Source organism: Desmodus rotundus, unplaced genomic scaffold, assembly GCF_022682495.2.
Source record: "Desmodus rotundus isolate HL8 unplaced genomic scaffold, HLdesRot8A.1 manual_scaffold_153, whole genome shotgun sequence".
In the NCBI taxonomy this organism is placed as follows: domain Eukaryota; kingdom Metazoa; phylum Chordata; class Mammalia; order Chiroptera; family Phyllostomidae; genus Desmodus; species Desmodus rotundus.
The window spans coordinates 120111-140103 of record NW_026527207.1 but is presented as its reverse complement, the minus strand read 5'-3'; the positions used below and the strand labels follow the sequence as shown (position 1 = coordinate 140103).

At 65.8% G+C, this 19993-nt stretch overlaps 1 protein-coding gene across 1 annotated transcript in view; it reads right to left on the bottom strand.

The window, feature by feature from the left end:
• The window catches only part of NOTCH1 (notch receptor 1), a 40086-nt gene that overhangs the window by 8918 nt on the left and 11175 nt on the right, over nucleotides 1–19993 (bottom strand). Inside the window, exons 3-24 of the mRNA XM_053917713.1 lie at nucleotides 13602–13864; nucleotides 12735–13073; nucleotides 10733–10855; nucleotides 9967–10200; nucleotides 9483–9638; nucleotides 9124–9309; nucleotides 8830–8943; nucleotides 8131–8244; nucleotides 7628–7861; nucleotides 7441–7551; nucleotides 6705–6897; nucleotides 6348–6493; nucleotides 6082–6195; nucleotides 4507–4626; nucleotides 4072–4224; nucleotides 3506–3734; nucleotides 2628–2829; nucleotides 1973–2126; nucleotides 1690–1874; nucleotides 1042–1174; nucleotides 492–749; nucleotides 282–394 (exon numbers count right to left, since the gene is read on the bottom strand). Coding sequence (XP_053773688.1) covers nucleotides 282–394; nucleotides 492–749; nucleotides 1042–1174; nucleotides 1690–1874; nucleotides 1973–2126; nucleotides 2628–2829; nucleotides 3506–3734; nucleotides 4072–4224; nucleotides 4507–4626; nucleotides 6082–6195; nucleotides 6348–6493; nucleotides 6705–6897; nucleotides 7441–7551; nucleotides 7628–7861; nucleotides 8131–8244; nucleotides 8830–8943; nucleotides 9124–9309; nucleotides 9483–9638; nucleotides 9967–10200; nucleotides 10733–10855; nucleotides 12735–13073; nucleotides 13602–13864 — 3874 coding nt within the window. The remainder of the gene's footprint in view (nucleotides 1–281; nucleotides 395–491; nucleotides 750–1041; nucleotides 1175–1689; nucleotides 1875–1972; nucleotides 2127–2627; nucleotides 2830–3505; nucleotides 3735–4071; nucleotides 4225–4506; nucleotides 4627–6081; nucleotides 6196–6347; nucleotides 6494–6704; nucleotides 6898–7440; nucleotides 7552–7627; nucleotides 7862–8130; nucleotides 8245–8829; nucleotides 8944–9123; nucleotides 9310–9482; nucleotides 9639–9966; nucleotides 10201–10732; nucleotides 10856–12734; nucleotides 13074–13601; nucleotides 13865–19993) is intronic.

Here is a 19993-nt window from a genome sequence, read left to right as displayed (position 1 = left end):
CACGTCAACAGTAACAAAGGACTGCGGGGAGGCGAGGTGCTAGTAACGGGAAACTGGGAATGCGGCGGGTGGGGAGATACCGCAACTGTACTTCCTGCACCGTCTTCCTAAAACAACTCTAAAAATGATGCCTGCAGACACAAAGACGATCCCCAGGGGCTGGGGACAGGGCAGCCCCCCGGCAGGCCTGCGTGCAGGGCCAGGCTGGCTGTGTAGCTGGGGTTCAGCTGCCTCATTTCGCCCAGGGAGCCCTCCCACCCCAGCCTCGCAGTTGCACCTACCGCCAGGCATTTGCAGATGAACCCGCGGGCAGTGTTGGAGGCCACGGCACAGGTGCCACCGTTCTTGCAGGGCTTCCCTTTGCAGCCGTTGATGACTGACTCGCAGCGGCGCCCTGGGGACCAGAGTGGGCGGGCGTGAGGCTCGCTGGGCCCAGCCCTTGCCCCCCCCCCCCCCCCCCCCCCCCCCGCCGCCAGGCCTGCTGCACCCACCGGTGTGGCCAGGGCGACACTCGCAGTGGAAGTCGTTGACACGCTGCACGCAGTTCTGGGTGCCGTGCGCATCGCAGGGGTTGGACAGACACTCGTTGACGTCGCCCTCGCAGCGTTCGCCCACGAAGCCGGGCAGGCAGGTGCAGCTGTAGCCACCCACCTGGTCCACGCAGGTGCCATTGTTGAAGCACTTGGGGCCGCGGGAGACGGGGTCGATGGGGGGGTTGCAGTCGTCCATGTTGATCTCGCAGTGCACCCCTGGGGGGACCCGGGGCGTCAGGGACCTGTGCTGGCCTGACACTGGCCCCTGCTCCCTCCCGAGGCGCCCCTGGACTGGTGGTGAGGATGGGGACCACGCGGACACTTAGGAGAGACAGGAGACCAGCACCGGCTGTGTGCCAGGGGCCCGGCCAGACCTCCGCCATTAGCCCTGCATCTGCCTTTTGCCCTTATGAGGTTCTGGCCGGGTCTGGGATGCCTCTGGCTGGTCGTGGGGTGCCTGACTGCCCACTTTCTCCTGGATCGCAGCCCTGGGTGTGGCGATCCTTACCCTGTGTGCCCCGGGGACAGGAACACTTGTACATGTTGGTGAGGTCGATGCAAGTGCCCCCGTTCTGGCACGGGTGGGACAGGCACTCATTGATCTCCTCGGAGCAGTTCACCCCGTGGTAGCCGGCCACACACTGCAGGGAGACAGGTAAGGGGCGGGGGACATGGCTCAGTCCATAGCCGAAAGATGACCTGCCACTCCTGTGCCAACAGAGCCACATAAGTTGTCCTCTCGCCTAGTGAAGCTTTGGGTTCCCCATTCCTGGCTGACTCAAAGGAAGACCCTCGCTCAGCCAACCCTGGAAAGGGCCATGGTAAGCTGAGTCACTGCCCAGAGCAGGGGCCAAATCCTATCCCCCGGGATAGACATGGGGGGGGGGGTCTTGGGGTAGGTGTCAGATAAGCCCAAAGGAAAGACCCTACAGGAGGAAAAACCCTGTCCAATTTCTTAGTGTATTCTTCCAGACTCCCCCCCACAAGACACCTCCTCCAGGCAGTCCTCTCTGATTACCCTAGCTCTACCTTAACGGGACCAAAACATGTCCACATCTGCCAGGCTTAGGCTTCCCTACTGTGCCGGCTCCTAGCCAGCACCCAGCATTCAGTGACACCACAGACACACATGCCCTCCCCTGGGACGGCCCCCCACCTCGCAGGAGTAGCCGCCAGGGTAGTCAGTGCAGGTGGCCCCGTTCTGGCAGGGGTTTGGTGAGCACTCGTCCACCTGGTCCTCGCAGTAGCTGCCCGTGTAGCCCGGCTGGCAGCGGCAGTGGTGCGTGTTGCCAGCGTCCATGCAGAGCCCTCCGTTCCGGCACAGGTGGGTCACGTTGGTGTCTGTGGGGGACACGCCAGCGGGGAGCATGAGGCCCGGGCCCCGTTCCTGGGGGATGACCGCCAGGGAAGCCTGGGCCGGGGTTGGCTGCACTAGTTACCTCGCTGCCGGGCGGCTGCCTCGCAGGACACGCTGGGGACGTCACAGTAGAGGCCGGTCCAGCCACTGTGGCACTCACAGCGGTAGAGGATGCTGGTCTGCCAGCACTTGCCGCCGTTCTTGCAGGGGGAGGAGTCACACCAGCGCACAAGGTTCTGGGGACGGGGGCCAGTGCTCACACCCCAGCCCGGGCTGGGCAGGGCCCATGAGCCCAGCATCTCCCACCCTGGCCCACCTGGGTGGAAACTGAGGCCGGTGGGCTCCCTCTCGCTGGGCCCCCAGCAAATCCAGACCACCTCTCCTTGAGGGGAGATGTTTCTTTAGACGTCAACAACTTGTTGGAGGTTTTAGGTGCAAGTCTCCCAGGAAGGTCCATTTCTGAGACTTGTGAACGTTCTCTACAAACACACTGGCTTCTAGCAACCCTCCCCCCAATTCCCTAGCCTTTGCTCTCTCTCCCACAGCCTCTGCTACGGTACCTGGGTAGCCGCCCGTTCGGCCCAGACCCCCAGGAGCATGTGACTGAGGCCACCCCCCGCTTGCTGAGCCTGGCTCTTCCCTACTCTGGGCCGACTGGGATGGGCCAGGGGGCTGGGACGACGGGCCACAGGCTGGTGCCCCACTGCGGTCACCTCCTGTCAGGCGCCTCCACTCACCTGGCAGTTGAGGCCGGTGTAGCCCAGTGGGCAGGTACACTTGTAGGTGCCGTAGCTGTCCTGGCAGGTGCCGCCGTGCAGGCAGGGCCGTGAGTCGCACTCATTGATGTCGTGCTCACAGTAGCTGCCCGTGAAGCCAGGTGGACACAGACAGGTGAAGGAGTTGATGCCGTCCACACAGGTGCCGCCATTGAAGCAGGAGCTGGAGGCAGGCGGGCAGCAGGGGAGAGGGTGACTGGGGCTGCAGGACCCCACCCAGACAGGCACCTTTGCGCCGGCCTCTCTTCCTTGGCTCAGACCGTGGCCAAAGGGGCCTGGCAGCCACCACAGGCTAGAAGCAGCCTGATTGACCTCAGGGAGGCCAACAGGAGCCGCAGGAGGCCCCCAGCATGGGGCCAGGGCCTCTGCCTCTCAAACCACATCACACCCCCTGCCTCTGTCTTCCTCATAAGTCATTCTGGGAGGAGCTTTCTCTCACACACACACGTTAAGAACAAGAGAGAAGCAAGAACTTGTAGAGAAAACGTGGAAGATAACTATGTCACAAAGCAGGGACAAAGACAATGCTGAGCTTCCCGGCAGCCGAGGCAGAAAAGGAAACAAGATGGGCTACAATGTTCTCCTTGTCTGAAGGGAGACATACCAGTTCCTAAATACCAAGGTTCCCAGTTCCTCCTCGTCAAGTGACAATGGCCCGCTTAGGAGGAACGCCGCAATACAATGAACAATGTCTGACTCAACTCCGCCAGCTGAGTGTGACCACGTGGACACCTGCTTGGTGCGCCAGGTCCAGACACTGCGCCCAGCCCCTGTGGCCAGTTTCCCTCCCAGCCGCAGCCCCGGCTCCACGTCCCTCTGCGGGCCGAAGCCCCGCCCACCTCTCTGTGCAGTCGGGCGTGTTGTTCTCACAGTGGATCCCACTGAAGCCCGCGGGGCAGGTGCACGTGTAGCTGGCCACACAGTCGGTGCAGTTGGCGCCGTGGTGGCAGGGGTTGCTGGCACACTCGTTGATGTCCTCCTCGCAGAAGGCGCCCTGGAAGCCGGGCAGGCAGTCGCAGAAGGCCACGTTGATGCCGTCTGTGCAGGAGCCGCCATTGTGGCACGGGTCTGGGGAGGGACGGAGGGCAGGCCTGAGGGGCAGGCAGGGGGTGGGGGGCCGAGATGGCTCCTCGTGGTCGTGATAAGGACCACACGGGCTGGGCTTTCATTGGGGGAGGAGCTATTGGACACGGAAGCACATCGCTCAGTCCACGCAAGACCCGGAGTGATGCTGCATAAGCAGCTGCCACCTCCACAGCACTCCCTCCGGGCCTGGCCACGCCAGGGCGACAGCTGCTTTGGCCAGCGCCACCCCTGCTCCTGCTCCCAGCCACACCCCTCCTCCCCTCCGACCCCACGGGCTCCCTGCCCATCTCTGAGGGGGACAGCTGGTCTGGCCACTCACTCGGCCGACAGTCGTCGATGTCCGCCTCGCAGTTGCGCCCCGTGTAGCCCGCCCGGCAGTGGCAGCGGTAGCTGCCATTGATGTTCTGGCAGGAGGCACCATGGCGGCACGGGCTCGTCACACACTCGTTGATGTCGACCTCGCAGGTCTGCCCTGGGGGGTGGAGCAGGCAGGCGTCACGTCTGCCCCTCCAGGCCTTTCCCTGGTGCACCCATGGGTGGAGCCTCCCCAGCCCAGCCAGAATGGACGGGCAAGGTCAGTGCCTGCTTCTGGGGCTCCTCCTCCCAGGTGACTCAGAACTCCCTAGCTCATCTCCAAAGACAGGGAGCTCGCTACTTTCCACTCTGGAGCGCCTGAGCCACTGGGGGCCTCCCTCCCTGTCCCAGCCCCCCTGGAACACGGCCTAATCACAGCATCGGGGAGCAGCGGCCTCACCCTGCCAGCCTGCGGGGCAGACACAGGAGAAGCTCTCATAGTCCTCAGAGGCCTTGCACTCGCCGCCGTTCCTACAGGGGCGGGAGGCGCAAGGGGCCAGCACCACCTCACACGTGGCTCCTGCGGGAAGAGGGTCCAACGGTGAGACCCCGGGTGCCCGCTGTCCCCCCACTGCCTGAGCACACTGGGCTGGCTCCACGCAGGGCCAGCGGGGCTGCACGGGAGCCCTGTGCACACGACTGGCTGAGTTAGGACCCGACGTGGGTGAGGGACACAGACCAGAGAACACCCGGCTCCCCACGGGCTGCAGGGCTCAGGTGGGGACTCCCCTCCAGGGAGCACCGGCAACCAGGGCGAACAGCCCCTCCCCAGAGCCGCAGGGCTTCGGGGCCGTCACAGGCAGGAGGCGCCCCTCACAGGAGGCCCCCACTATCAGGGGTCGCACCAGCCTTGGGCCGAGCGCGCCGCACACACAGGGGATCGCTGGGGGGCGGCAGGACCTGTGGGACACGGCGGGGAGCTGGGCAAGAGCCCTGCGCACCCCGGGCGACTGCTCTCCCTGAAAGCCCAGAGCAGCTTTCCTGTTTACGGCCCACGGGGCTGATTCCCGAGGAAGTGAGGAAGCGTTATCGTCCTCATGGCCCATTATCGCTCTGGCCTGCTGCTGCGATTTTCCAGGGCCTTTCTTTCTTTCAGTTTCCACGGTGACCTGGGCAGGCAGGAAACTCGCCAGAGTTTCCGACAATTGTGCGGAGGGAAGCAGGAAGCGGGCAGACGGGAAGCGAGTCAACACAGGCCGGCTCCTCCCGGCCAGGCCCTCCGGCCTCAGATAGCAACCTGGCCGAAAGGGACTTGGGCACCCGGTTCTGGAGGCCCTGGGTGGCCCCCAGGGTCTTCCTCACTGAGTCAGGAGAGAAAACCCAGGCCCCTAGCTCTGGCCTTGGGCTGCCCGAGGCCATGGGAGCCGCAGGCTCAGCCCAGCCCCTGCGTGCCGAGCAGGGCCCACCCCAGCAGAGTCCAGTGGCCCCAGTGGCGGTGGACTTTTTTTAATTCTCTGACTGTCTGTCCTGGGTAGGGGCCATTTCCTGTGATCTCCTTGGCTGGGAGAACAGAAGCTGGGATGCCCAGGGAAACGTCTCCAGCCCCTGCTCAGTGGGGACAGAGACTCCTTGTTTCTCTCCACAAAGAGGGCCTGCCCTCAAAAGAATCCCGCGCTGGGCCTGCAGATGGGGAGGGCGGCCCGGTCCCAGCACCCGTGATGGCGTGCGCCGGGACTGCGGGGGCGACAACCGGGCACAGACCCCACCTCTGCAGCCGAGGGCTCCACCTTCTCACCTCCCGATGAAATAGTTGGGACTGGCTTAGACTGAAATGTTCTCTGGGGACCCTGTATTTTTTGTGCCCATGTGGCAGTGACACCCGCAGGGTGAGGCCCATGTGCAGCCAGCCTGCGGCTCAGAGTATAGAACAGAACCTTTGAGAATGGCTGTTGGGCAACGCAGACGAGGCCGCCAGGAAAGCCACTGCACACCCAGGCCCCAGAGGCCCTGCCCCGCCCGCAGGCCCCGCCCCCACCTGTGTAGGGCAGCAGGCAGTTGCACTTGTACCCCGCCACGTCGTCGATACAAGTGCCCTGGTTCAGACACGGGTTGGACGCACACTCGTTGATGTTGGTCTGGCAGTTGGGGCCTGCGCAGAGGGAGCGGTGGTCAGTACCCATCCATCCCCGTGTGCCGTGCCTGGCGTGGGGCGGCGGGCCTGCCCCACCAGTCGCCCCTCCTGGCTCTGCCCATCCCGCTGGAGGCCTCGCCCTGCACCAGGAGCCCCTCCCACCCGCTCACCGCTAAAGCCTTCCCGGCAGGTGCACACGTAGCCGCTGGTCATGTCCTTGCAGGTGCCGCCGTTGACACAGGGGTTCGACTCACACTCGTTGTTGTTGACGTCACAGTTCGCCCCACTCCACCCAGGGTCACAGTCACACTTGTACCTGCAGAGGTGACCACACTGCAGCTCAGGGGGGGCGGGCCCGAGATGTGTGGGCCTGGGTCCTGCCCAGCTCCAGCCTCTCCTATGGCCCGCTGACCCTCATAGCCCTTTGCGGTGGGGCGACAGCATCCACCCTGCCCAGGACAGTGGCAGCGGGTGGGCTCCGGGGCGGTGACCAGCAGGCTCCACGTGCCCCCGCCCGTGCCCCGTACCCGTTGAGGCTGTCCCGGCAGGCTCCGTGGATGCAGGGGTTGCTGTCACACTCGTTGACCTCCGACAGGCACGTGGGGTCGTGGTAGCCCTCGGGGCAGCGGCAGGAGAAGCTGTTGACGCCGTCCTCACAGGTGCCCCCGTTGTGGCAGGGGCTGCTGGCACACTCGTCAATGTTGACATTGCACATGCTCCCTGTGGGGCGGGGGCGTGGGGCTCAGCTCCTGCGCCAAGGCCCCCAGAAGAGGACGAGGAGGAGGGCTCTCGGCAAGCAGGGTCTGGCCCCAGCCTCGGTTCCCCTATCTGTTAAGTTGGCGGTGCTAACCAAGACCTCCACCCGGTCCTTCACGGCGGGAACTGGCTGAGCAGGCATCTTTCAGGACAGCGTCCCGTGCACGAGCGCAGCCCCGGCCGGCCTGGCCCAGCTTGGCGCTCCGTGCGGGGCAAGCACGCACTCACGGGTCCCCTCCCAGCAGCCCCGGGGCCGAGCCGCACCACCCCTCTGACTGCGGGGCCACTGAGGCCCAGGAAGCCAGGACATGCGCCCTGGCTCTTCTCTCTGCTCTTGGCCTCGGCTGCCCGGCACGGGCCGGAGCCCTGGACTCCCACGGTCCCTGCTGCAGTTGGCAGGCCGAGCCTGGCAGGTGGGCCCTGGGGACATTGCTGACCTTGCCCCTTGGAGCACGGCCTGGGCCCCGTGTCGAGGCGGTGGGGGGGGCCGAGTCCTGAGCACCTCACCTGTGTAACCCGGCTCGCACGCACACTCGTAGCCGTCGATCTTGTCCAGACAGGTGCCCGCGTCACAGGGGCTGCTGGCACAGTCGTCCAGGTTGACCTCGCAGTTGGGTCCTGGGGAGTGGGGGCACCTGGGGGTCAGCTCCCGAGTCCCCCCGCTCCCACCCGCAGCCGAGCCCCAGCCAGGCACCTGTGGTCCCCTTGAGGCAGAGGCAGAGGTAGGCGTTGTCGCGGTCCTGGCAGGTGCCCCCGTGGCGGCAGGGCTGACTGTGGCACTCGTTGATGTTGGTCTCGCAGTGGTGGCCCGTGTAGCCCGGCTGGCACAAGCAGGTGAAGGCGGCGACGCCGTCCTGGCAGGACCCGTAGTGGCAGGGGTCGGGGTCACACTCGTCAATGTCCACCTCACAGTGGGGTCCCGTGTAGCCTGCAGGGCGGAGCATGGGGCTCAGGGCCACTGCTCCCTGGGCACGAGGCTGTCCCCTGCCTTGGGACTCTGCTACTTACACCCCGGCAGGGGAAGACTCGGGTTTGTCTTTCATCGAGAGATGCTCACACAGCCAGGCTCAGAGCTGAGCTGCACCCCCGGACCCTGGATCAGTGTCTCTAGACTGAAGGGCCCTGTCACCTTCCCTGCCTCAGCTGCGACTGGTCCTCCCCTGGACCCTGCTGCCCGGCAGCCGGGCGGCGCCTCACCCTCGGTGCACGCGCAGCTGTAGGTGTTGGGCCCGTCCAGACACTTGGCGCCGTTCTTGCAGGGCGTGCTCGCACACTCGTCCACATCGTGCTGGCACAGGTGCCCGGTGAAGCCTGCGGCCCGGCAGAGGGGTGCTGTCAGCCGGGACGGCGGGCACCACGGCCCTGTGGCTGAGCCCCAGACGGCACAGACCAGAAGGGCCTAAAACGGGCTTCCCCCGGGCGTGCTTTGGCAGGGGCTCCGTGGGCCCCAGATTTCCCTCCCCCATTTCAGCCCCCAGCCTTTGTTCAGGTCAGGCCCTCCCAGGCCTCCCAGAGCGGCCTTTCCCAGATGGACTGCAGGTGTGGCGGCTCTAGCCGGCCAGTGTGAGAACGGGGCTCCCCTCGGGTGTCTGGCGCAGCTGACTGACACCTCGAGAGCCTGAGCCTCTCACCCACAACGCCTCCACGACACAGACTCGGCCCCCCAGGGGCTCCACAAGCCCTCCTGGCCCTCAAGTCCCCTGCAGGCCATCTCCCCCAAGTCGTGAGCCCTCAGGGAGCCAGGCTGGAGTCCCCTCCAACCAAACCCCTCAGGGGTCTGGGGAGCACGCCCTCTCCTCAGGGAGCCCCAGCAGCAGGAAGGAAAGCCTCTGGGCCCTGGGCTTCGCCACCCCAGGTGAGCCCTGAGGTTCCCACAGGATGAGGCCGGCCCCGCACCTGGGGGACACTCGCACAGGAACCCGTTGATCTTGTCCAGGCACCGGCCACTCTGCAGGCAGGGGCTGCTGGCACACTCGTCCTTGTTCACCTCGCAGTATACACCCTCGTAGCCTGGGGTGGGGGCAGGGGCAGGGGCCAGGTCGGTCTGGGCCCAGAAAGCGACATCCAGCGACCTCTACACCCGGCCCGCAGCCCGCCGGCCTCCCAGGGTCTGCCCGCCCCCCACCGCTCTCGCGACACCGGTGCCAGGCCTCCCTCAGCAGCCCCAGTTTCCCCGGTTGGCCCTCGCACCTGGCATGCAGATGCACTGGAACTCCCCGATCTGGTCCAGGCAGGTGGCGTCGTTCTGACACGGGTTGGAGACGCACTCGTTGACGTCGATCTCGCAGCGAGGGCCGGTGTAGCCCGGCAGGCACCGGCACTGGAAGGAGCCCAGCGTGTTGATGCACTTGCCCTTGTGCTCGCAGGGGTTGGCACCTGGCAGGGGGCGGGGGCGGCACGGTGAGGGGACACTCTGGGACCTCTCCACCCCCATCAAACCAGGGACAGGTCAGGTCGCACCCCCACCAGACGGGGGACCTTCTGAGGGCGGATTCCATTTCCACCAGACTCCCCAGGCTCCCCCAAGGCGCACCCCGCCTGGCGCTTACCCAGTGCACACTCGTCCACGTCCTGGCTGCAGGCTGGCCCCGTGTACCCCGAGGGGCAGGTACAGATGGCCTTGCCGTTCACGGGGTTGGTGTCACAGTTGGAGCCCTCGTTGCAAGGGTTGCTGATGCAGGCGTCTTTCAGGTGGCAGAGCAGACCTGGGCGGGGTGTCGGCCATCAGCGGGCATGCCCCGCCCCCGCCCAGCTCCAGCTCCCCTGACACACTAGGAAGGGCCTCCCACTGAGTCCCTGCCGAGTGTCCCAGGTCACTGGGGTTGTTCCAGGAGCCTGACTGCCACCGGCCCAGCCCCAGGCAGCCCTCGCCCTCTTCACTCCAGAGAGGCCCCTTTGGGTCACCATCCTTGGGGGCCCTGAACAGGCGGCCTGTGTCGGAGCGAGGTCACGTGTGCCCACCCAGCCCTGGGGACCCTCCATCAAGGGCAGGGAGACCCGTTGGGACCCCCCCCAGGGCAACGCAGCCCTCACCCGTTCGGCCGTGGGGACACTCGCAGTAGAAAGAGGCCACCCGGTCGTGGCAGGTGGCGCCGTGGAAGCAGGCGGCGCTGGCACAGTCGTCAATGTTCTCGCTGCAGTCCTCGCCGGTCCAGCCGTTGACGCACACGCAGTTGTAGCCGCCCAGCGTGTTGTGGCAGGTGCCGCCATTCTGGCAGGCGTTGGGGATGAGGTGGCACTCGTCCATGTCCTGGGTGCAGTACTGCCCTGTGGGGGCAGCGGCACCCTCAGCCCCAGGCTGGGACCCTCGCCCCTGCCGGTGCCGGGCCCGCCTCCACCAGGAAGCCTTCCTGGGAGGACTCCTGGATCACCAGCCTGAATCCCATTTTCCCTTCCCCCTTGGCAGCAGGGGGGACTTTTTCCTCCTTGCTCTGTGTGCCCACAGGTGCACGGGGGTCCATGTGTGCTTGTCACCCCCACCAGACCAGACTGCGAGCCGCGATGGCAGGGCTTGCACCTGATGGCCAGCGTCCCTACGTCCTACCCAGCAGGCTGGGCTCAAACCTGGGGACTTGTTTCTGGCACAGGGCTGCCCGGGCTCAGGCCGCAAACGGCCCACATCTGTGCCGACCACTGGGGTGGAGGCCTGAGATGCTGGTTGTGGGCAGAGGGTCTGCCCCAGGTTACACCACCCGTCCCAGCCTGGACCAGGTTCTGGAGGCCCACACTGCTGCCCGCAAGGGAAAACAGTATGACGAGGGGGTGGGGCCCCCGCGCAGCTGCCTTCCCAAGGACGTGCCTGTCCACTCGGGCGGGCAGCGGCAGTTGTAGGTGTTCACGCCGTCCACGCAGGCGCCCCCGTTCTGGCAGCTGTTTCCCGGACAGTCATCAATGTTCTCTTCGCAGTTCTGGCCGGTGAAGCCTACGGCAAGAGGAGCCAGGGGCCCGGTCAGCCCCCATCCTGCGATGCCACTGCCTGGGTGTCCTCGGGGACTGTGCCCCATTCCCTGCCCTCCCCACTCCTGAAACCAAGCAGCACATCTCTCTCCAAGGAACGATTCTGTAAAGGGCGGCTGGACAGACGGACTCCTGTACACAGACTCCGAGGGTCTGCTGCAGAAGCCCTTCTGTGGCACAGCGCTCCCAGCGGCTCCCTTGACTGGGCAGTGCCCGCGGGCCAGGCACTGTGCAGGAGGTGCTCGGCCACGGGCACGCCACCTCACTGGGGCTGCATGGGGCCTCGGGCCCTGCAAGCTGGGCAGCAGGGGCAGCAGGACCAGGCGGGCAGTCCAGGGGGAATGCAGAGCTGCAGCCCTCCCCTCCCAGCTACCCCCCAAGCCCTGGGCCAGTGGGCTATTAATCCACTCAGCTCCTGCTGGTTCAGCGGGCAGCCCAAAGAAAGGCGTGCCTGGCAACAGTCTGACCGCAGCCAGTTACTAATTAACGTCCCTCCAGGTGCCTTTGAACACTCCCCTGCCCTTGGGGGTGCGGGCCCTCCCCTGACTCCCCCCCAGCTGCCCTGGAGCAAAATCAGCCAGCCAGGAAAAGCCACAATGTAAATCAGAGTGGTTTGGGGAGCGCCCCAAATCAGAGCCCAGAGCCTGTGTTCCGTTTCCCGTGACCCTGGGGAGCCCTGCACCTTGGAGGATCCCCTTCTCCAGCGGGTGGGGCTGGAGGGCTGGGCTCACCCCCGGCCCCAGGCAGGGCCAGCACTGAGGTCTCAGGCTCGACTACCAAGCCACCAAGAAGGCATTTGAACTGAGGGCTTGGGGCGGGGAGGGCTCAGCCCTCAGTTCCGCGGAGACTGACTGACCGACTGACAAGCAGGTGGCGAGGGGGGCACCTGGGCACACGCAGGAAGTGCACGTGCCTGGCCTCTGCACTCAGGCAGCAGCGCGGTGGTGGAGCCTGGGACGAGGCCGCCTTGAAAGCACTTCCTCTTCATAGGGGCCGGGCTGGTGGTGTGGGGGCCGGGGCACCCCCCAGGTCACCCACAGGTCAGCCGGGCGCTGTGTCCCCCCCAGCACCCACGCTCCACCCACTCCTCCCTCATTCCTGCTCCCCTGCTGGGGTCCCACCTCCCCACTGTGGTGTGCAACGGACAGACCAAGAGGTTTCAAACCTCCTCGCCATCGTTATTTTTAGACCACCAGTGCCAAAATTTAGTCAAACAAAAACTAGGATGGGAAGACCAGTATGAACAACCAGTACAGTGGGCTGCTGGTGTGACAGAGTGGGGGAGGGGGCCGTGCTGCCGTGCCCCCCCCCCCACAGGAGCCGAGCACGGATGGGAAGAAGGGAAGGGCCCCCGCCCCCCGGGTAAGTGACGTGCCAGCCCTGACGGCCCCGCCCCCCGGAAGCAGGGGAAGCCCCGGGCTTGCACAGGGGCGGTGCTCCCTACAGCAGGGAGGCTTCTGCGGGCTGCATGTGCATTCCCCGGGCACCCAAGCTGAGGGACACTCACAAGCGGCTTGTGCCCTCTGCCCCAGGAAGCTCAGGACCAGGCCTCACTGAGGAGGCCCTGGCACAGGGGAGGGATGCTGGGCATTGTGGGCCGGCTGTCCAGTCACAGCAGACACCACCCCGGTCAGAAATGGGCAGTTGGGGACTAGGGTGGCAGCTGGATGGTACGCAGGCCTCCTAACAATGCTCCTTATTCCAGATTTGCCCCCATTCCACACACCCAGGACAACCTTCTAATGTGTGGTCAGGAGTGCATACCCCATCCAACCTGGCCTGCACCCCTCCACGCCGGGCGCCCCGGTCCCGCAGCCCTGCCCCCCAAGGCCAGCAGGCAGTACCTGGCAGGCAGGCGCACTCGTGGGTGGTGTCCCCCGTGGGGCGGCAGGTGCCCCCGTTCTGGCAGGGGGAGGGGCTGCAGGGCACGAAGGGCAGCTCGCAGTGGGGGCCGGTGTGTGTGGCGCGGCACGCGCAGTGGTAGGAGCCGACCTCGTTGAAGCAGGTGCCGCCGTTGCGGCAGGGCCCCGGGTTCTGGCTGCACTCGTTGACGTCCTGCCGGCAGGTTGGGCCATGGAAGCCGGCCGGGCAGCCGCAGATGTACGTGGCCTCGAAGGGCAGACACTGGCCGCCATTCGCGCAGGGGTTGGAGGCACACGGGTCAGCTTGCTGGCACATCTTCCCTGGTGGGCGAGCGGGGTGAGAGGGTCACACTAGCCGCCCAGTTCCCCATGGCTGGGGCCCCCCTCCCCTGGCATCCTCTCCTTAGTCTTCAGGGCCCCGCCACACAACACAGCCATCTTCCTACAGACCAGGGACTTCCCAGCGGCTGAGTCACCATCCCAGGACACACGAGGGTGCCGATGGGGCCTGCCTTCAGAACTCACACTCCTAGAAACTTCCGTCTGGCACCACAGCTCCTGACGGAGGAGCGCTGTGCCCCTGGGCGGCGGAGGGCAGGGAAGTGAAGACCCTGGAGCAGGGCGGCCGAAACCCGACAGCTGGGGCTGCAACGGGGCTCTAGGGGGCGGCTCAGAGCTGTTTCTAGATTGCAGACTCCAGTGGCCCAGCAGAGCCCAGGACCCTCCCCCAGCCACACAGACCAGGCATCTGCCAGCATGTCCCACAGCCGGGGCAGGGGCAGTCCACCCCTCAGGAGGGCAGAGGGTCCCAACGGGAGTCCTTAGGGCCCCAGCCCACCATGCCCTCACCTGACCAGCCCGGGGGACAGAGGCACTTGTAGTCCGTGAGCGTCAGCAGGTCGCAGGTGCCGCCATTGCGGCAGGGGCTGGCAAGGCAGGGGTTGTCTCGGGGCGTCAGGCAGAGGGGCCCGGAGAAGCCCAGGCGGCAGCTGCAGGTGTAGTCCACGACACCGCTGCGGTCCACCGCGTGGCACGTCCCGCCGTTCTTGCAGGGGGCGCTGAGGCAGGGGCTGTGCGCCTGGCATCGCTGGCCCGCGAAGGCGTGGCTGCAGCTGCGGCAGACACAGCAAAGGGGTCAGTTCTACCGGCTGTCCTGCCGCTCTGCGCCCCATCTGTTGGGGCCACGGCTGCTCCTGGGGTGGCGCCAGCAGCTGCCGGCTTCACGCAGGCCGCAGGCACCGCAGGGTGGGCTGGGCTACCGCCAGGGCTCTGCCAGGGGCAGCAGACATGTTCTGGGACCAGGGGGTAACTACACAGTGTTGTGAGTGAGCCAAATGCCACTGAACTGGACACATTAAAGTAGTGAACTCTATAGTAAGAGAATTTCACCTCCACAAACAAAAGATTCTGTTAATTGGGGGAATGGGCTAGAGAACAGCACATCGGCAGGACCGCTCTGAGACCCTGCCTCCTTCCCCGCCAGCTTTTCTACGAGCATGCCGCACGTGGGTAGTAAAAAAGGGCTCCGTGTCTCCTTTGAGTGTCCACACAAGAGCAGACGTGATGCAGAACTGTTCCTGTCAAGGGCTGTCCCCGATGGGGACCTCGCTGGGCCACGGCTGGCGCCCCCCCCCCCGCCCCCCAGCACCAGATACAGCTGCCCCTTTCAGGGACAAGTCTTCACAGAAGCCCAGAAAACATCCACCGGGACCAGAACCATCCAGTTCACAGCTGGAGAAACCGGGGTGCCGAAACGAGAGCATCCTTCCTGAGCTCACGGGTCTGTGCCCCCCCCAACCCCGAACGCACTGGGCAGGCACCTCAGGAGCAGGTGAGCTGAGGGCAGGGGCAGGGGGTGGGTGTCCTGCCTCCCTTTCCCAATGCAGGACCCCACCCCCAGCCACCTGTTGGCCCAGCCTCTGGAGCTTGGGCCATAAATTGCCAGCCGGGGTCACCTCGTGGCCTTGCTCCTGCGGGGGAAAGCTCAGCAGAGGCCCTGGGACCAGCCAGGCATTGCTCTTCCCAGGGGCAAAGCCTCTGAGGCAGAACGTGCTCTCCCAAGGCGGCCGGGGAAGGCAGCCCCCGGCGCTGCACCCACAGCCCTGGGCGCTGGGCAGGCGGGGTCTCACACAGGGACAGGAGCTGGTGGGGCACCTGGGGGTCCCCAGGATGAACAGGGGGCTTGGCTCTGCCCCTGGCACAGCACCTGAAGCTGTGGCCACGTAGATGCCCGCTGTCTAGTCTCCCCTGCCACCCCCATTCTCCATGAGCAGGGTGGCCCCGGGAGAATCCCTACCCTTGAGGGGCGACAGGGGTGGTTTGGGGGGCCGGGGTCTGAGCGTTTCTCAGCAACTGGACTTTCCCCCTGTCCGTGCAGCCTGGGAGGCATCTGTCTTCCTGAAGGCTTTTTTAACTGTGACTGCGGCTTGGGCAGGGCAGGGCGGACCCAAAGTGGCCACTTGGGCCCACCATCTGTTGCCAGAAGTCAAAAGCCCCAAACCAATTGGCTTAAAGAAAACAAGCTGCCCCTGGGGGGCCGACTCAGGCCTGGGCCACGGCTCCTACCCCACGGCGGGAAGGGGGGCTCCTCTTGCCGGGCACAGACCCAGGGAGCGGGGTGTTCAGGCGCCCTGTGCTGGGGCTCCCGAGAGGCCACACCCCCGGGTCTGTGGCAGGCAGACCCGCCCTGCCCCTGGATTCAGTTACTGGCTGCCTGGTCCTGGCTTGAGCTCACTGGGAACCGAGCATTTCGCCTGATTGGGAGGGGGGGCAGCACCTCCCCCACCCCACTCAATGCCCTCCATTGTCAGGCAGGAGCTGGCTGCTGCTCCCGAGGGAGAAAAGGCTCCTTTTCTTTCCCTGGGGCGGACGGGGCGGACGGGGCGGACGGGGCGGGCGGGTAGGCGGTGGGTGCGGGACAGAGGGCATGCTCAGCACAGCGGTGGGAGGCCGCCGTCCGCACTGCCCTCCCACTCTCTGCACCCCTGCCCTACTTTTTGTGAGCTGGGCCCCCCTCACTGGTCCTGGGGGGACCCCTGCCACTACAGTCACTCCCACTCTGTCCCCAAATGGACCAGAAAGCCATGCCCAGATACGCACTCGGAACCCACCAGCCCCGGGGCAGCGTTCCAGTGAACGTGTCCCCTCCCCCGCCCTCTGGCCATGCAGCCACCCCATCCTGAATGGGGACCCGCATGGAGGGCTGTGGGAGAATCCGCCGGACCCGGCATATCACAGCCAGCCAGGCTGTTTTAGGCTGGGCTCGTGAGAGGGAAAACACGCCCAATAAATCAGGCGTCGGCAGCGCGGACAAAGGGCGGCCGGGGAGCAGGTGTGCTGAGGCAGGGGATGCGGGCGGCAGCTGCTCCTGGCCAGGCTCGGGAGGCCGCCAGCCCTGGCAGGCGGGGCAGGGGCAGGGGCAGGGAGGCTCCTCCTTGGGGAGCAGCAGCTGAGAAGGCCCATTGTCTCCCCACTCCCGCCCAGGCCTGGTGGACACGCCGTGAAGGCATGCTGCCCATCCCCGCCGGCTCCAGGGCTGGGCCTCGGCACGGCCTCCCTCTACCACCAGCATCCCAGCTAGGGGACAGGCAGGGCCACGAGGGAGGAGCAGCCAGCCCCTGCAGGTGGGACAGCTGAGGCAGGTGCTTTGTGGGGGAGGGCTGGAGCGAGGGGGCAGGGAGGATGCCGGGTGTGCAGGGTCTGGGCCTGGGCTGGTCCGATGGCCATGCCTGCCTTGACCCCGGGGCTCCAGCCCAGGCCACCTCTCTCCTCTGCATCTGTCTGCACCTGTTTCCGAGTCTGGCCATAGACTGAAATTCCAGGGACAGACGCCTGTCCCCTCCTCCGCCCACAGCAACCAGACTTCCCTAACAAGGCGGGAGTGACTGAAAGGCCCGTTCGGGCACAGCCAGGGCCACAATGTGGGTGCCTAAGCCCCCGGTGGCCATTCTGTCCTCGATGTCTGTCCTGGCAGGTCAGTGTATGTGCCTAGTGGGGACAGGTGCCGGGGGTCAGCAAGGGCAGGTGAAACCAACGCCTGCCTCGGAATTCAGGGACTTCCTAGAGTGGCACAGGCCAGGGCTTTGGTGACCCGAACCACACCTCCTGCTGACCCTGGACCCTTCCTGTTGGGGACAGCCCGGAGAGCAGCCCTGCCCACCACACCACCCAGCTCCCGGTGCCCTGGGGCCGTGCCGAAGGACGTCACTGCAGCGCCTGCTCCTCCACTCGCCTTCTCTCCCACCCCACACGCAGCCCTGGGACAGGTGACTCGTCCTGGCAGGCAGCAGGTGAGTGACAGGTGGGGCTGGGGACACCGGGAAGGGACTTAGGAGGGGCCGGGCTTCCGGCAGCCGCCCGCCGGCCCGGAGGCGCGCCAAATGGCTGCCGAGCCTGTTGTCCCCCAGCCTGGCCTGCGCTTTGTTCCCAGCCTCAATATTTCCACTGTGGAAGGCCCCTCCCCCGCAGCGCGCGGCACTCCATAGAAATGTGACTCCAGAAAGCGTCCAGAGGCAGATGTTGCTGCGACCTTTCACCCAGGACCAATTCTAAATTGTGCTGTTTTCCTTTCTAAGCTAAGCGGCCATCTGCCACCCCCAGGGGACAGATGACAGCTCCCTCCACCCCAAACGAGTAAAAGAGAGCCACTCAGGACTTCGGAGCCCACCAAGTCAGCTCTGCCCTCAAGGAGTTTCCGGCCCAGTGGGGCCCGGCCTGGGGGTGAGGCAGACCCTGTCCCCCTGCTGGCTGGGGGCCTTCCATGGCAGGAACCAGAGACACCATGGGTGGTGCTTCCATGGGTTCCACGGGTGGGCAAATGACATGTGGTTCCACCAGGGGAACTCTAAGGGCCTCCCCACTGTGCACCACTGCGTGCCTGGGCCTCAGCTCCCCACGGGTGCAGTGGGGGTACGGAGACTGCGTGTGCTCAGAGGGGCCCCCCTGCACATTCGCGATGTCGCCCAACCGCCAGGGCTGGGGGGACTCGTGCTCTGGCCCACGCTACTGGGATTCTTTATGCCAGGGGAGGTATGCCTGTTCCTGGAAATCGTGGGGGTCACATGGGCCTTCCCAGCCCAGCAGCCCGCCCTGACAGCGGCAGCAGCAGCGTGAGGACTGGAGGTCGTGTCTGCAGGGCCTTGGGCCCCCACCCCAATGGTTAGCAGGAGCCGAGACCCCCAAGGCAGCAAGGGACCGCCCTACAGGCCTCTGGCCCCTCGAACATGGAGCCAGGCAGCCTGCACGGACACCTGTGGAAGGAGCCACCTGGCCAGTATTGGCCGTCCCACCCTGCCATCCACCTTCCTGTCCTTACCAGCTCCACCCAACTCCGTGTAACTGGGTCCCACTGCTGAGGAGGGGCCAGGGAGTAGGGATGGCCTGGTGCAGTGCCCCCTCCTCCCCAGAGCCTGGTCCCAGGGTACAAAGCAAAGACCCACTGAGGCACAAATCCAGGGCCGTGGCCAGGAAGGCGGGCCCCCCGCCCTGGGAGAACAGAACTGCCCCACTCTGGCACAGGAAGTGGGGCATCTGTAGGAGACTGAGGCCAGGACAGCGCAGGACTGAGGGGCACGGGACCCTGGTCCCCAGACACCTGCCCCAGAAGGGGCGGGGTCAACAAGCCCACCTCCGTCTCTGGCCAAGGCTGTGGGGCGTGTTCCTGGGTCCTCAGTCCCTCCCTGGGCAGACCCTGTCCAGGGCCCCCCACATCCCAGCAGAGGTCCCCCACCTTCCAGGCCGCACCAGCTGCCACGGGGTGATGTGCTGACAGCAGACTCGGCAGGGGCTCCTCTGGGCCTCTCCCCTCCTGCCCCACCCAGGGTCCTTCCCCACCAGGAACAGCAGAGCCACTCAGCTCCGGAACAGAGCCCCAGGGAGACGTGAGAGCCAGGGCAACTGGTGCCAAGTAAGTGCTCCCGGCCCCTTGTCCTCACCTCCCAAAGCCCCGGGACAAAGAGCCACAGCACAGAAGGCCCCAAGTTCCTTCCAAACCTGCAGAAGCCTTTGTCTGGACACCTGTCTGGGGGCCGGGCAGGGCCCGGCCAGGTCTCCACTCTGCTCTTAGGGGCCCGGACCCGTCCCCTAGGCCTCTCCCCTTCCCGAGTCCAGCCCCCTTCACCACCTCCACAGGCATCGGTGGCCCCTCTGGCCAGAATGGCCGCCGGGGCCCAAGGCCCAGGGCTGGGTGGGGGTCTGCAGCATGTCCACAGGCCCCTGCAGGCCCCACTTCCCGGCCCAGGCAGCTGCTCCTGGCACTCTGGGCTCCTGTCTGGGCTCTTTTTCCCAAGCTGCGTCTCTGGTGCTTTGAAACGAGCGGGAGAGCAGGAAAAACGCCATCTTCCGTCCTGGCTCCGGGGAAGCCCTTTGTGCGGGGATGGAACTGTCCCCCGGAAGTCAGCTTTCCCACCATGGGGAGAACAATGCCCCTGGCCCTTCCCATCCCCCTGCCTCCCCACCCTCGACATGGGAAGTGGGTGCCCATCTGAAGGGACAGAAAGGCCAGTGCGGAGGTCAAGCAGCTTCCTGGACATGGCCCAGCTGCTGCCCAGGCTGCCCCCAGGGTACAGAAGGCACAGGGCCAGCAAGCACAGCTCTCCCAGGGACCGCTGGCAGGGGGGGGGCCCACGGCTGTGAGGTGAGGTGAGGGAGCAAAGCTGAGCAAAGCTGGCTACTCTCTTCACTGTGAGGAATTTGCCACCTGGTCCCCAAAAGACAGAGCCCCAGGCCAGAGACAAGGTTGGAATGCACATCCTTCCCTGGGCTCTCCTGAATGCCCTCCACCCCCAGTGGCTCCTTGGGACCCTCAGGAACAAGCCTGTTGAGCTCCCAGGGAAGCCAGGGATCCCCAGAACTGCCAGGGGCCTCTGCTCCCACGGAGGGTGGAGCCCGATGCAGGGAAGGATCGATGGGCGCTGAGGCCGGGCGAGCAGGGAGGATTTAATCCCAAACTCGACTAATTAAGTCAGCAATTGCCAGCTGAGCTCACCGCCAAAGCCAGAACCGATTCTGGCAATTCCAGGCCTCTGTTCACAGGGGCAGCCGCCGTCTTGGGGGTGTGGGAGAGGGGAGGGCTGTCCTCCCCCGCCAAGCGGGCGGGCACTCAGGGGCAGCCCCTGCGTGGGCCCAGCATCCTGAGAACTCAGGGGGAGGACACCAGGGCCCCCTCCCATGGGCCCCGGAATGAAGAGACAGATGCCACCCCCACCCTGCCCTTGGATGCTGCCAGCTTTGCCCTGCTGGAG